This window comes from Centruroides sculpturatus, unplaced genomic scaffold (genome assembly GCF_000671375.1).
Source record: "Centruroides sculpturatus isolate CEXI.00-Female unplaced genomic scaffold, Cexi_2.0 scaffold213, whole genome shotgun sequence".
In the NCBI taxonomy this organism is placed as follows: Eukaryota; Metazoa; Arthropoda; class Arachnida; order Scorpiones; family Buthidae; genus Centruroides; species Centruroides sculpturatus.
In genome coordinates, this window is record NW_019384355.1 from 97,418 (window position 1) to 112,574 (window position 15,157).

General features: G+C 26.8%; 1 protein-coding gene across 1 annotated transcript in view; it reads right to left on the minus strand.

Moving 5' to 3' along the window:
• LOC111639369 (plexin-B-like) overlaps positions 1-15,157 on the minus strand; it is a 163,673-nt gene that overhangs the window by 9,385 nt on the left and 139,131 nt on the right. Inside the window, exons 29-32 of the mRNA XM_023385244.1 lie at positions 14,714-14,888; positions 6,358-6,400; positions 5,832-5,979; positions 4,161-4,301 (exon numbers count right to left, since the gene is read on the minus strand). Of these exons, the coding sequence (XP_023241012.1) occupies positions 4,161-4,301; positions 5,832-5,979; positions 6,358-6,400; positions 14,714-14,888 (507 nt within the window). The remainder of the gene's footprint in view (positions 1-4,160; positions 4,302-5,831; positions 5,980-6,357; positions 6,401-14,713; positions 14,889-15,157) is intronic.

Sequence of the window (15,157 nt, forward strand, 5' to 3'; positions counted from 1 at the left end):
TAATAATAATATCTTGTAAAAATTTGAACCATTTTATTTCATATTTTCGTGGCACCTACGATTCGGACTGATTGTAATGAGCACGGAATAATGTTACCACCTGTTCGGTTTTCACCTGGACAGTCTGGGAATCGACTCACTGTCTGGGTGAACTATTAATTTTGTACGGGANGTCAATGTCAAATACCTCTTTTGTTGCATCACTAGTATATCTCAAAGGACGCAACAGGGCTGTTGTAGATTTTAAACGTTTCTCACCATAGCTGTAAAAATTTAAACATGTTAAACTTAATAGTCATTTGTTTTCTAACTAATTCTTTTTAGAACTTAGTGACCTCAGAAATTTCCAAAATTTACAACTTTTCGGTCACTCTCGTTGAACTAGAAAAATTTCTGTCTTTATTACATTAATAATACGAAGAAATCAGTCTCCACTGTACTCGGCTAGAGATGGTTCGGTTAAGCTTTTGTTTCGCTTAAGTAAAATTTCAGCTCTTTCATCAGGGTTTTGTTTATGTTCCCAATTCCCTAATCTCTTAATTATTTAACTACTTCTTAAGTAGAAATAAGTCAAACTGGTTACTTTGTACTCGAATATTTGTAGTCTTGGGAAAAAATTGGAAAGGCAAATTTTTAAGACAACTGATATGTAAATCGTAAAATTAAGGAAATTAAATTCTAGAGCTTTTTCTGCACCTTGTGCATCTCTCTCATTCATTAAATTTAGTTGTAAATGATGCTGTCAAAGTAACAGTTAATTTTTTAACATTGTACAAGAATTGTACACGTTTTTTTCTACATCCCTTTATAGATAAGACATATAAAATTGTAATATCACTGGTTTAACATTGAAATCCGAAAGTAATATAAGATGGGAGAGCAGAGTAAAAGCAGAATAAATATATCAAATATTTTAATGGATTTTTTTAACTTCTGTCAACTATACAGAACTATTATAAAACATACCAGTAAATTCTTATTGGTTGGGTTAAGTTATAAATCTAATCATGATTTACGTAATGGGGCAAGGGTGGCCAAATATCTAGCGGGCAGGTAAGAGCCCAGAACCAGTCCTGGATAGAATTGGATCTGGTATATGTGTAGCATCCACCCAAGGTCCTAGGCTTCCACCAGCTAAACTGAGTGAGGTTGGTGCTCTGTAAAGCGCATGCGCGAATCTGGCTTTTTGGATACTGACGATACAGCTCTTCCACTCCGCCACTAATATTTGAATATACAATAGCAATCTTATCTTTTTTTTTCATATATAGTATAGAAATTTGTAATAAGATACATGATGCAGTTATAATAAAATATTGTGCGATTATTCTCATATAATTAAAATTAATATGTATTTATTTTTTAGAAAATACAAGGGAAGCGGTGCATCCACTGCTTCTAATGACGGTATGCCACTGCATTGAACATATATTATGATTCAGTGTAGATAATAGAAGCATTGTTCCAAATTCATTTTTGCTACATATTTTATTTGTAACCAGTAGTTAAATAAAAATAATTTTAAAACTTTTAAGAATTTTGTGTTAACTTATTTTACGATTATCCTGTTTATCAATATATTGACATTGAACTGTTATAATTCATATATGACAAGTAAATAAAGAAAATTAATTTTGATTGTCTTTTTTCCTACTTGGCAAAAGTGTTGTATGATAAAGCTCATTTCTATTATTTCTCTTTTTGTAGTGATGCAAAATTGTCTTCAGTTTGTATTTAACATTATTTGTAACATACATTTTGTTTATTTATGTATTTTTTTCTATAAATATTCTATAAAACAAATAAGTTATAGACTATGTTGCTATCATCATTAAAAAAAAAATAAAAAATTATAATAATAAATAAGAAAATTAATTAATTAATAGCGATAAAATACAATAATTATTTAATTAATTAAATGTAAAGCAATAATAGTAAGGGCTTATTACACCAATTATAATGGCCACAAATGCTCAAAAGTCAAAGTAAAAACATTTAATAAAAGCAAAAAAGGGATGTACGATAAAAATGACTACATAAGTATGGAAAACGAAAAATCCCAAAATGCATTTCAGACTATTTTCTGACAAAAAACAGTCCTTCATCAGTTGGTATTAACTAAAGGTTTTAATATATTAAAAATTATACAAGGTAAAAGTAAACTTAAAAACTATGCCTAAAACTATACAATATAAAAATGAAAATGCCACTATAACTGTATGAGCAGTAAGCATTGTCAATGTAGACAGGTGTGAAAAATCTTCAGAATGTACAAAAGCGACCTGATGAACAGGAAGCCAAAACAAAAAACCTATAAACAAAGAATAGCCAAATATAGATCTAAAACTATACAGCAACAAAACAATGTAAAACACACAAACCAGCAACATAACAAAAACAGATCACACCTGTCTACATTGACAATGCTTACTGCTCATACAGTTATAGTGGCATTTTCATTTTTATATTGTATAGTTTTAGGCATAGTTTTTAAGTTTACTTTTACCTTTAAGTTTTATTAAATGTTTTTACTTTGATTCCTGAGCATTTGTGCCCATTATCATTGGTGTGATAAGTAAGCCCTTACTATTATCGGCTTTATGTTTGTTGATAATTTAATTATACCAAGAGCTAGAAGCAACTTTTGTAACAATAATTATTATTACTTAACAGAGAAAGCAAACAGAATGCAGTCAGATTCAATAATATCTGACTTGAATTATGAACAATAAAAAAATTAAATCAATAATTTAACATTTGGAGCAAATAGAATAAATGTAATCAGAGATATTCAAAGAAACAAAGTTGGACAATAAAGTTACCAAATATTTAAAACTGGATCATCAAGCTAGCTTTTATTAGTTTTTATGTCAATGTCTAGGCAAAAGCTAGCTTGACTAGCTTTTGCCTAGACATTGACATAAAAACTAATTAATTTGGACTAAATGTTCATGACTGAGCTGTTTTCTTCTGCTAATATTAATAATTGCATTAATTAAAAATGATTAATATATAGAATGTGTGGATTTAAGCCCTACTCCAGACTGACATTTTCTTTCAAATCAATAAAGTTGATTTAAAAAAATAGAAATGAAAAATAAAGTGATAAAATCCAACTTTATATATTTAGTAATCTTTGTAAATTTGGATTTGGTGGTTGTAACTTTATATAAATTAATATATGATAGTTTTTCTTAAAAACTCAATTTTACATGAGCTAAATTAAGACACACTGAACTGTATTGAAGCTTATTAGAATTAACAAAACGTTGCATGGAAAGATTTGGAAAAAAACTTTTTTAAATATCTCAAAACTATATTTTGAGAAAATGTCAGAGGATTATAAAGCATTTTTTATATCTTTAAATGCTCTACTAAATAAAATAATTTTACATATAAAGTGATTATATAATATACTTATTAATATGAAAAAATAAATTTCAAATAATATAGAACTTAGAAACATAGCCTTTAGAAAACATACAAGGAAACTTATTGGATAATTTCAGAACAAAAAAATAAATGAATAAAAAGAAAGAAAATAAGTATTAGTCAATGAAATCAACTATCACAACAGAATTGAAAAGTAAAATCATTCTTGAACATTATTATTAAAAAAGAGGTAGAGTTCAAAAAGGAAAACAAAAGACATAGGACAACTCTTTTACTAAATAAAAATAAATGAGGAATGCTGAATTTTCAAAAAATACCAAATAATTTTATTGAACACAAGACAAAATGTTAGAAAACAGTAATGATGAATATTTAGAGCATACTGCATTAATTATCAGAATATATCACTTTAAATTAATATTTACATTTATAAAATCAAATAAACAATTCTATTTTGTATTCTCTTTGATGTAGTCTGATGATTACTGTATGAACAGCAAAAACATTTGAAAGTAAAGAATACTGCTGATAAAAGTGTATTTGGAATGTTTTGTACAAATCTTGTAAACCAGTTTATGAATAATTGTATTCTTATTCTATATTTAACAATGCTTATATTATTCTTTACAAATTTAATTATATATATAATACTTTACAATTTCTTTTATATAAACATCTTTATTTGGCAAATTTACTAATCAAGTTGCTTTAAAAACAAATTGAAATAAATTATAATATACAATATTCAGTAATTTTAATATTCTTACCAATGACAATTGTTGTAAAGCAACAGACATTTCTTGATCTGTTACAGCTGGCATAGCAGCAATATCTTGATAAAACCTTGACACCATTTTTCTATAAGTAGGAATATCTCTTGCAAATAGTAATTTATTTGATGGTGAATCCTGAAATAAAGATAAATATATTAGGATGTTTGGATTTAAATTTTAAAAAAATATAATATTAAACTTAATGAGCATTTCTTAGGTATGAAATTGAACTTAGTAATATACATAATAAAATTATTTATTAGTTCATTAAATATTCTAAGTCAATTTGTAATATTCTTTTGAAATTTTAGATTTATTGGTTAATCTTTACCTATGTGCACCGTCGTGGCGGCTGGAACAATGAGGACGCACGTTCTAACCTAACCTAACCTATTCTAATAAATTACCAAATTACTGCACATAGTAATATTATTAGTTGTGATCATGCTTATATTTTCATGTTTTTAGAAAATTTTTACAATTAAATATCCAATGCAAGAGAAATTTTTAAACAATTTTCATATATATGGACAAAGAAAAGCATATAAAAAAGGTTGACTCTACCAGTGTTGATTGAGCTGACAGTTAAAATGGAATGGAAAAGACTTCAAAATATTTTTGTTAGTCTTCATTTTTTATTTTTTTAAAATATAGAATTTATTATAATTTTAATACTTCTATATCATAATATGATACAAGAAATTTATTAATGGTAAATAAACTATATATCATTTTAAAAATTGGATTTTTTGTATTGATCTATATGATATATCAAATTTTTTTAAATCAATGTATTGTAATATAATATTTGGATTCAACTGAAATTTTTCTTTTAGAATAATATTAATAAGATATCATTTACATTCTTGAGTTGCTCTAGTATTTTTTGTAATGGTTAGGATATTGTTACTAAGTTATGGATTTTGCATTAAATGAAACTTCTGCATGTTGTATCAAGCATAAAACTGATTACCATTATGAAAATTTTTAGATTCCACCCCTTTAGGCAAAGGCTTTTAGGCAAGAAATAGCATAAATATTGAAAAAAAAGGCAAAATAAATGGTTGCATTATAAAATTTATAAAATATATTCTGAAAAATATTAACATATATATTCAAATATTTTACACTTTGTCTTCAAACATCTGGATTTTTGAATCACTTGAATAGTCTTCAATTATATATGTGATTTTCTATTAATGCTATTTTTTATTTTTCTTTAAAATAAGATATTTTTCTCTGTGACTTCATTACAGATGATTATTGTGAAAATTTATTATTATTGTTAAAGATTTCTGATTTTATTTATACATAAATTTAATAAAAAACTTCTGTAAATAATTTTTTGTTTTTTTTCCTATATATATTAGATTTTGCTTAAGAAATGTATGCTATATGGTTCATTTTTGTAAGTGATAAAAGATTTATTAAATTTTTTACATTCTCAAGATTAAATTAGTTTATCAAAATTAATGAAATAGCTTTAATATGTTTTTTAAAATAATTCTAATGTTTTTGTAAAGAATAAAAGATTATGATGGCTTGATAGATTATAAATACTTCCATTTCAATCTTCTTAATAAATTGCAATATTTGTATAAATTTCATTAATTAATATCTTATTAACATTAGATATACATTTAAAATTTGAATTGATAATCTTACCTTGCCCAGGCGATGTTCACTAGTAGAACAGGAGTCCATAAACGTCTGAGCAATTACCGAAAGACAAGAATCAACTGTTGGTGTTTTTTCGATGTCAAATATGAAGTCAGGATTTTTTACAAGATTTACCCAAAACCTCAAAGGTAAACTATAAAAATTTCAAAATAAATAAATTATGATGATAAAATATTTTTTTATTATTGATACTGGTTATTGAATAAGGAATATGAGACAGAACAAAAGGAACCAAACTTTGGCACAACTTTTTTCTCAATACAGAGAAACTCTTAGATTATATCACCTTCAAAGTAAGCTTCTTCTGCTGCTATACACTTCTGTCAATATCCAAAACATTTGTCAAAGTCATTTTTTGTGATATCTTTAAGAGCTTTCATCACTGTGGTTTCTACCTTTACTATTTATTGGAATCTGTAATCCTTTAACTTCTTGAAACAGATAAAAATCTGAGAGACCAAGATCATGAAAGTATCCCTTCTTAGTCAGATATTCATTGACCAAAAATTACCAACACACAGGGCATTGCCATGAAGAAAGATTCAGTTCCGTCTCTTCAATAAATTGGGCTTATTTTATCATAAAGCTTTTATTAGACCTCTTTTGTTTGGACTTAACACAGATAAAGTATATTCAAACTTTCTGAAATTTTAAGAAATTTCATACAAACTTCGATATTTGCTCACTGCTTAAGATGTATAATTTCTATTGCCAACTTTTTAAAATATTATTATAAAAATCCAGTCCTAGTATGCTGTTCATGAATACAAGTGATACAAGGAAATATAAGAAACTTAAGAATCTGATGCTGCCTGTCTCTCACAATCATATGTAACACAAAGATCCAAAAGTTTGGTTAAGTTTTGACTCTCCCTCATATTAGTAATGAATAAATTATATAAAGTATGATAATGGTAATACATTCAAATCAATTATTAATGTTTTTTAAATAAATATCAATAAAGTATTCTAAATTTTATAAGATATTCTAATTTCTAATACTTAATTAATAAAACCTTGCATTACCATATTGAAATTTACAATATCTTATTTATAATCAGATAAAATGTATTTTGGAATGACATAAAGCATGTCACTCCAAAATGCATCATGTCCACTTTCACTTAATTTTCAGTATTCAGTAGTCTTTTAAAGTTTTAAACTATACAAAGCTAACTTTGATTTATAAACCAACATGTAGAAAACTATAAGCTTGTTTCTGAATGATAAAAACATTTTATTATAATAGTTCTTTAAACTAGTAATTGAAAAGAACATATGGTACAAAAATTTTAGAAAAATAGATAAGTAAACTAATTTCTGTAAAACTTTGCGCATGTATTCAGGATAGTCCTGAGATTATTTTCTATTTCCAAAATCATTTGCAACAGCAAATAGTTCACACCAGGTATTTTACATGAATAAGAAGTTTTTGCCTTGAGGCCAGCAGGTACAAAATAAACCATAAAATTTGGACACAGTAGGCTAATGTTACAGGAAAAAGTGATCAGTGAAAGCTAGTCAAATGGAATTTGATGGTTAGCCTGTTATTTGAGCAAAATATATCCAGTACTGAATGTATGATGATTACCATTTTTGCCTGTCAGGCTGTCAGAAAGTCTCTAGAATTTCTTTCAATGTAAAAATTATTTTTGGGTTCAATCTATTATAAGTTTATTATAAGTACATATTCTTTTTCTTTATATACATTTTTGTGTGTGTATTTTTATAAGAGTATATTGACTTTACTTAATACATTATTTTCCTGATTGAAGCTGATGCCTCAGTATTATATTAAAAAAATGGTTGATAATGGAGGCGGTAAGGTAGTGGTCATCTATTTCCTCACCTTCATTTTATTGAATATAATGTAATCTCCAATATGTGAATTTTTTTCATCAGGATGAAATGCTTGCTTTTATTGGCTCTAGTAAGCACTATGTTTATGTCATTAAGCCAGTTATAAATTTGTTTTATAAAATTTTAGTTTTTGTGGAAAACATAAATTTTAGCAAACTGAATTATATACAAAATTTATTATGCTTTATTTCATATTATAAAATAACTTAAAATTATTGAGATTTTTATTTGTTAATGGAAAAGACTTCAAAATATTTTTGTTAGTCTTCATTTTTTATTTTTTTAAAATATAGAATTTATTATAATTTTAATACTTCTATATCATAATATGATACAAGAAATTTATTAATGGTAAATAAACTATATATCATTTTAAAAATTGGATTTTTTGTATTGATCTATATGATATATCAAATTTTTTTAAATCAATGTATTGTAATATAATATTTGGATTCAACTGAAATTTTTCTTTTAGAATAATATTAATAAGATATCATTTACATTCTTGAGTTGCTCTAGTATTTTTTGTAATGGTTAGGATATTGTTACTAAGTTATGGATTTTGCATTAAATGAAACTTCTGCATGTTGTATCAAGCATAAAACTGATTACCATTATGAAAATTTTTAGATTCCACCCCTTTAGGCAAAGGCTTTTAGGCAAGAAATAGCATAAATATTGAAAAAAAAGGCAAAATAAATGGTTGCATTATAAAATTTATAAAATATATTCTGAAAAATATTAACATATATATTCAAATATTTTACACTTTGTCTTCAAACATCTGGATTTTTGAATCACTTGAATAGTCTTCAATTATATATGTGATTTTCTATTAATGCTATTTTTTATTTTTCTTTAAAATAAGATATTTTTCTCTGTGACTTCATTACAGATGATTATTGTGAAAATTTATTATTATTGTTAAAGATTTCTGATTTTATTTATACATAAATTTAATAAAAAACTTCTGTAAATAATTTTTTGTTTTTTTTCCTATATATATTAGATTTTGCTTAAGAAATGTATGCTATATGGTTCATTTTTGTAAGTGATAAAAGATTTATTAAATTTTTTACATTCTCAAGATTAAATTAGTTTATCAAAATTAATGAAATAGCTTTAATATGTTTTTTAAAATAATTCTAATGTTTTTGTAAAGAATAAAAGATTATGATGGCTTGATAGATTATAAATACTTCCATTTCAATCTTCTTAATAAATTGCAATATTTGTATAAATTTCATTAATTAATATCTTATTAACATTAGATATACATTTAAAATTTGAATTGATAATCTTACCTTGCCCAGGCGATGTTCACTAGTAGAACAGGAGTCCATAAACGTCTGAGCAATTACCGAAAGACAAGAATCAACTGTTGGTGTTTTTTCGATGTCAAATATGAAGTCAGGATTTTTTACAAGATTTACCCAAAACCTCAAAGGTAAACTATAAAAATTTCAAAATAAATAAATTATGATGATAAAATATTTTTTTATTATTGATACTGGTTATTGAATAAGGAATATGAGACAGAACAAAAGGAACCAAACTTTGGCACAACTTTTTTCTCAATACAGAGAAACTCTTAGATTATATCACCTTCAAAGTAAGCTTCTTCTGCTGCTATACACTTCTGTCAATATCCAAAACATTTGTCAAAGTCATTTTTTGTGATATCTTTAAGAGCTTTCATCACTGTGGTTTCTACCTTTACTATTTATTGNTTAATAAAGTTCCTTTAGTATTAACACAAGCACTTTCGACGAGTGTATAACTGTCGTCTTCAGGTGAAATGAACAAATTTTAACGAAACAAACGTGCAGAATGTTCCAAAGGAACAGAATTTTAAATTCAAACCAGGTGTCCAGAAATTCCATTAAGAACGTGCAAATAGTTTTTGATATGTTTGAATCTTTAAATTTTATGATGCTAGCAGCGCATGCATGAAAATGCAACCGCGTTGGCAATACAATGTTAGGCGCATTTTGTTTTTTAGACACCGATACAAGGCAATCCACACCCAGGTAGAGCGAGGGTGGGAACATTGCACGCTTCTGTAGTAGCCATGAGAAGTGCTTCCCAGATGAACACAAGCCTTTGATTGTTGCAGCATTTAATTATTGCCATTCAGGGCCATAGTAGGTTGTAGCCTTGCTCAAGAACTTTTTTAGCGAGCTCTGTAGAACATCTTCCTTTGGCTACATCGTCCTGATGTTCTGCAAAGCGGGAGGCGAGCATTGTTGTTGTTGCTCCTATGTATCTTGTAATAGCTCCTGTTGCTGGATTTTCTAGGTGTATTGCATAAACCCTTGACTTTTCTAAAATGGTTAGCCTGTCCCAATCGTTGCAGATACATCTGCGTAGGTTTGCAACAACAAGAATGCTCACCTCCCGCCTTGCATAAGGACGATGTAGCCAAAGGAAGATGTTCTACAGAGCTCGCTAAAAAAGTTCTCGAGCAAGGCTACCACCTACTATGGCCCTGAATGGCAATAATTAAATGCTGCAACAATCGAAGGCTTGTGTTCATCTGGGAAGTGCTTCTCACAGTTACCATAGAAGCATGCAATGTTCCCACCCCTGCCTTTCAGTGAGGTGCGAACCCACAACCGACTATCTGTGCTCAGTGGTTTTTATCCACTTGGCCACCGGTGGGCAATAAAATAGTTACAAAATTTTTTAAAAACCTAGAAAACATTTTGGACAACCCAATAAATGTTACAAGAAAAATATGTTTGATAACAATTTCAGTAAATGCATGCTTCTATGCTGGAGTTATATAAAATATTAGGATTTTCTAATTTAATATTAATGTTCTTATACCACTAGATGAGGATTATAAGACAATTTTGTTATTGTCTTATAATCCTCATCAAATATACTACTTAAAACATGTCTAAAAGTACACAGAACTATTTTATTTTCAAGACATTTTACTATGTGAATTTTTAAAATCAAATGTCATTGGAATTAAACTGGGATTGGATTGCTTTGGTTTACTAATAACGGGTAGGACTTCTTTTTTGGATAATACGGCCAAAATATGTAAAGAAACAGACAAATATAAATCACAAACAACATTAATGTCAATTTTGTACCATTCTTCAACTGATAGTGATGCTAATTCCTTCAAAGAAACAGGAAGTCTAAATCTGTTTCTAACCTTTTTCTCAAGAATGCCCAGACAGGCTAATTATTCTAGTCGAGTGATCGAGTTGACCGGGACAAATGCTTAACTTCAGTTTCGTGCTCCTCGAACCAAGATCGAACAGAACCAGCAGTGTGGATAGCAGTATTGTTGTTCTGAAAGATTGCATAGCCGTCCAGAAACAAAGTCTGGATCACAGGAGGAGTTGGTCACTCAGAATAGCAGACGCCTCCGGACTTTACTTTTGAGGAGGATAACTGTTGGACTCGAGTTTAATGATATCACACCCATATCATGCAGAACCTCCGCCAAACTTGATGGTAAGTTTAAGGCAGTCAACATTGTAAACTTTACACGCTAATCTCCAGACATAAACATGGCCAAAAGTGGGAAACACAGTGAAAGTTGACTCATTCGACCAAATTTCATGTTTCCATGTCTTGAGTGTACATGTTTTGTATCATTCTTTCCATCACTTCCCATTTGGGAATCTGTTAGGTCTGACATAATCATGCTACAAAAATAGGAAAATAGTTTTTCAACAGCAAAAGTAATAAAGTTCATCGACAGTGATATAAACTATGCAAATGAGTGTATATGTGATGGCATGTGTTTCAAGAACAGTTTAATTTGACTGTGTAAGACGGAGATGTTTGAATTATTTACCGACTCCTGTATGTTGATACATCACGATAGTTCCAGCTTACAAATTCAATAAGTTTAAACTGTAATTAATGTATAACAGAAAATTCATACCTCTCACACTTTCCAGCATTAACTGTATAATAAACTAATATTTTTGGCCACATTCAGAGGCTCGTGTTAGGTTAAGCTTATACAAAACTGAATGTCTATAGTGAATTCGAAGTTTGGAAGAATGCAGATTTTCATTGATATCATCATTTTTAAAATTATCTATATTTATGTAAATATTATCACAGTTTTAATGAAGTAAACAAATACAGTGGTGCCTCGAATAACGGACTGGCTGCGAACAATGGACTTTCCATTCAGCAGTTACGTGAGGCAAACAACTGACTTTCTGTGAACAAGTGCGAATGATGTTTCCACTCTTTTGCCGTTGCCAATGACAATCTGCTATTTTTATAATATATTAGTATTATTAGAATATATTATTAGTATATCTGAAGTACAGAGCTCCCGTTGNATTTTGATCTAAATTAGTGGTTCTCAAATTCCTAAGAATCAAATCTCTTTTTATATAACAATTATTTTATAATGTTTCTTTTATTATATTAAAATAGAATTCATATATTATGTAACGTACTCAAATACAATAAATTCCTGCTAACTTGAAAACCCCAACTTGGACTTTGCTAACCTCAGATAAAATTTTTTTGAACAACTTTACAGTAATTTAAACATTTTTGACAGTAGAAAAATTATAATTAATGAGTCATTATAATTATAATGAAATTATAATTAACAAGTGTTTTTGATATCTGGAAGTCTTTGTGATACTGTGCATTATATTATTATAGTCAGTAAGTTAATACAAACTGTACATTGCTATACTTTACTGTGTCATGAAATTTTTTGAGCTCATTTCTTGCAATAATAAACTCAGCAGTAAAACTTACTAAACAGTATTAAATCTACTTGTTTTCCATGCCATTGAAGAAAACACCCCACTAACTCAGACAATCTTCATCCCACATAATCAAGTTAGTGGGGTTATTATACTAAAATAATTTGTAATGTTAAAACAAATTATCCGAGCTTTTGCCATCATTAATTTTACTTCTTAATATATCTGACAATCCCTCTGGGATACTATGCCCCTTACAATATGGCTTGTCTTACATGCTGTGTCACAACCAAAACTGTCAGGAGATTGAGAGGGAGAGCTGGGGATTTTTCCTTGGATCCAGAGAAAACTTAAGGGAGCTTGTAATGATTCTACCTTTATAAAATTAATGTTAATTTAAAGGTAGAATCACTACAAGCTCCCTTAAGTTTTAAGTTAACAAAAAATCTTTAAGATTGCTTTTTATTGATAAAGAAACATTCCATGTATTTCATTTGTTCAAAAAACAAAAGATTAGAAAGTTTTGCTAAGAGACAAAAGGCCCACTCTACTTGCAGGCCCTAAAAGCTCTTGACAGCCCTAACCACAACAGTAAACAATACTAACATACTTCCAGAGGCATAGATGCTAGTAGTTTCAGAAGGTGCTACTAACATTTAGAAAACTCACAATAATCAAAAGATTATTCTGAGAATCCTAAACACTCAGAAAATGTCTTACAAAAACACTCATATCTATTGATGATCCCAGATATATAATGTTAATATTAATTAATATTTGAATAAATTTATGGCAAAAACACTTTGAAATTAATAAAGCTAGAAATATATTTCATCTTCTATTATATGAAACATAATTATAAGCATATTTTATTCCAATATTAATGCTTAAAATAAATCTAGAACATTTTTCAAATTAATTTATGAAATATAAAAGATTAAAAAAATTTTTTTTTATGAAAATGAAAGCTGGAACTTTAGAAAAATTAATTTAAACTAATACTCTGATGATAATACTCTGATAATAATAGTAAGATCCAATTAGATTAATAAAACTTAAAAAATTATATAAAAGTCAACTATGAATAAAAATTTTAAATAATCATAACAATTTACTTATTATAATTTTCAAATTTTATAAATTACATTTCAAGGACACACTATTTTTATTTTTAAATGTAAATGTAGCTTTGTAAGATTTCTAAAATAATTCAGATAATGAATTACTATTAAAATTTATGACAGACATAATATTAAAATCTTTAAATAAAACATTCAACATTAGGATTTAAAATAATTATAATTTTTTTTATTATATGTTAAATGAGCAAGCTAAATAAAAATAATTTTATTCCATTCTGACACTTGAGATTCATTATCTTATGCATTTTTAAATGTGCAGTATTTATTTTGTTTTATTCAATCTCCCACTCACCCACTTAATTATCAAAGAAACAATTACTTAATTGTTGTTTTTGAGTTAATCTATTAAGTATTTTTTCATATTTATAGTATTTATAATTTGAAAACTATTATTTTATTTAAAAAAGTATATGGTTGATAAAACTAAAAATAATTATTTAAGCTAAACAAAGTTTGCATGTAAAATATAAAATGATCTGAATGTTAAAAGAATATGATGATAAAAGGCCGGTCAATATTTAAGCTACATTAATTTAGTCTAGTTATGTTCCTCACAAATTTAGTAACAAGAATCACAATGATAAAACACGAAGAAAAATAAAAAGAATTATTTTGAACAAAATAAAAAAATGTTTTTTTAAAAATTAGGAACATTTTCAATAATATACAAAATATTAAAGATTTAAAATATGTGCATAATCTTATTAAAAATAATGTAAATATTTTAAAACTTTTTATGCATTTCTGCAATATTCTGAAATTGAATAGTTTATTTTATTCTTTTTTTTTTACAACAAAATGAAAACAAACTTCAGTCAAAAAAATGTAATATTAAAAATTAAAAAGTAATTTATTAATTTTTACTATTGTTTCATTATATCAAACATAATATCTTAAATTCAAATGTTTAGAAAACTAAAATTTTAACATTTAATATAAATTCTTAATAATTTAATAGCATTCCTTAGATATCAGAATATACCATTATAATTATATATTAAATTCTGAGATAGCATATATTAGTATAAAAAAATCTTTCAATACATGTATTTTAATTAAAGTTATTTAATTTAAAATTGAATTTAATAATAAAATATATTCAAAAAACTAAATATAAGTAAAACAAAACAGTATATTATGCTTGTTATTTAGTTGTTCATACTTTTGGATGATTTTTTATTGTTAACAAGTCCCATTATAGCAGATTCTCTAATTCCATAATGGCTTAACGTATTTATTCTCTGCCATCCACTAGAAGTTTTTGATGTTAAATCTTCATCTGCTAAAATGAGATGTCCTCCTCTACCATGCCGCCATTCTAAAAAATTTGAATAAACCTATTATCAATAATAGCAAATAAATAAATAAATCATTAATGAGAACTGTTTAAATTTTTTTCTTATGATATATAAAGTGAGTTTAATAATGTTTAATGATAAAAATTAATAAATACAATTAATAAATATTATATTAACTTTATGAGAAATTTTTTTATTGAAATGCATTTCATAATTCAATACTAAAGATTTATTGGTTTTCTACAATTGATTTCCTTTGTACTGATAACTTTATTTAACTGTTTAAACTTCTACATACTCTATATACT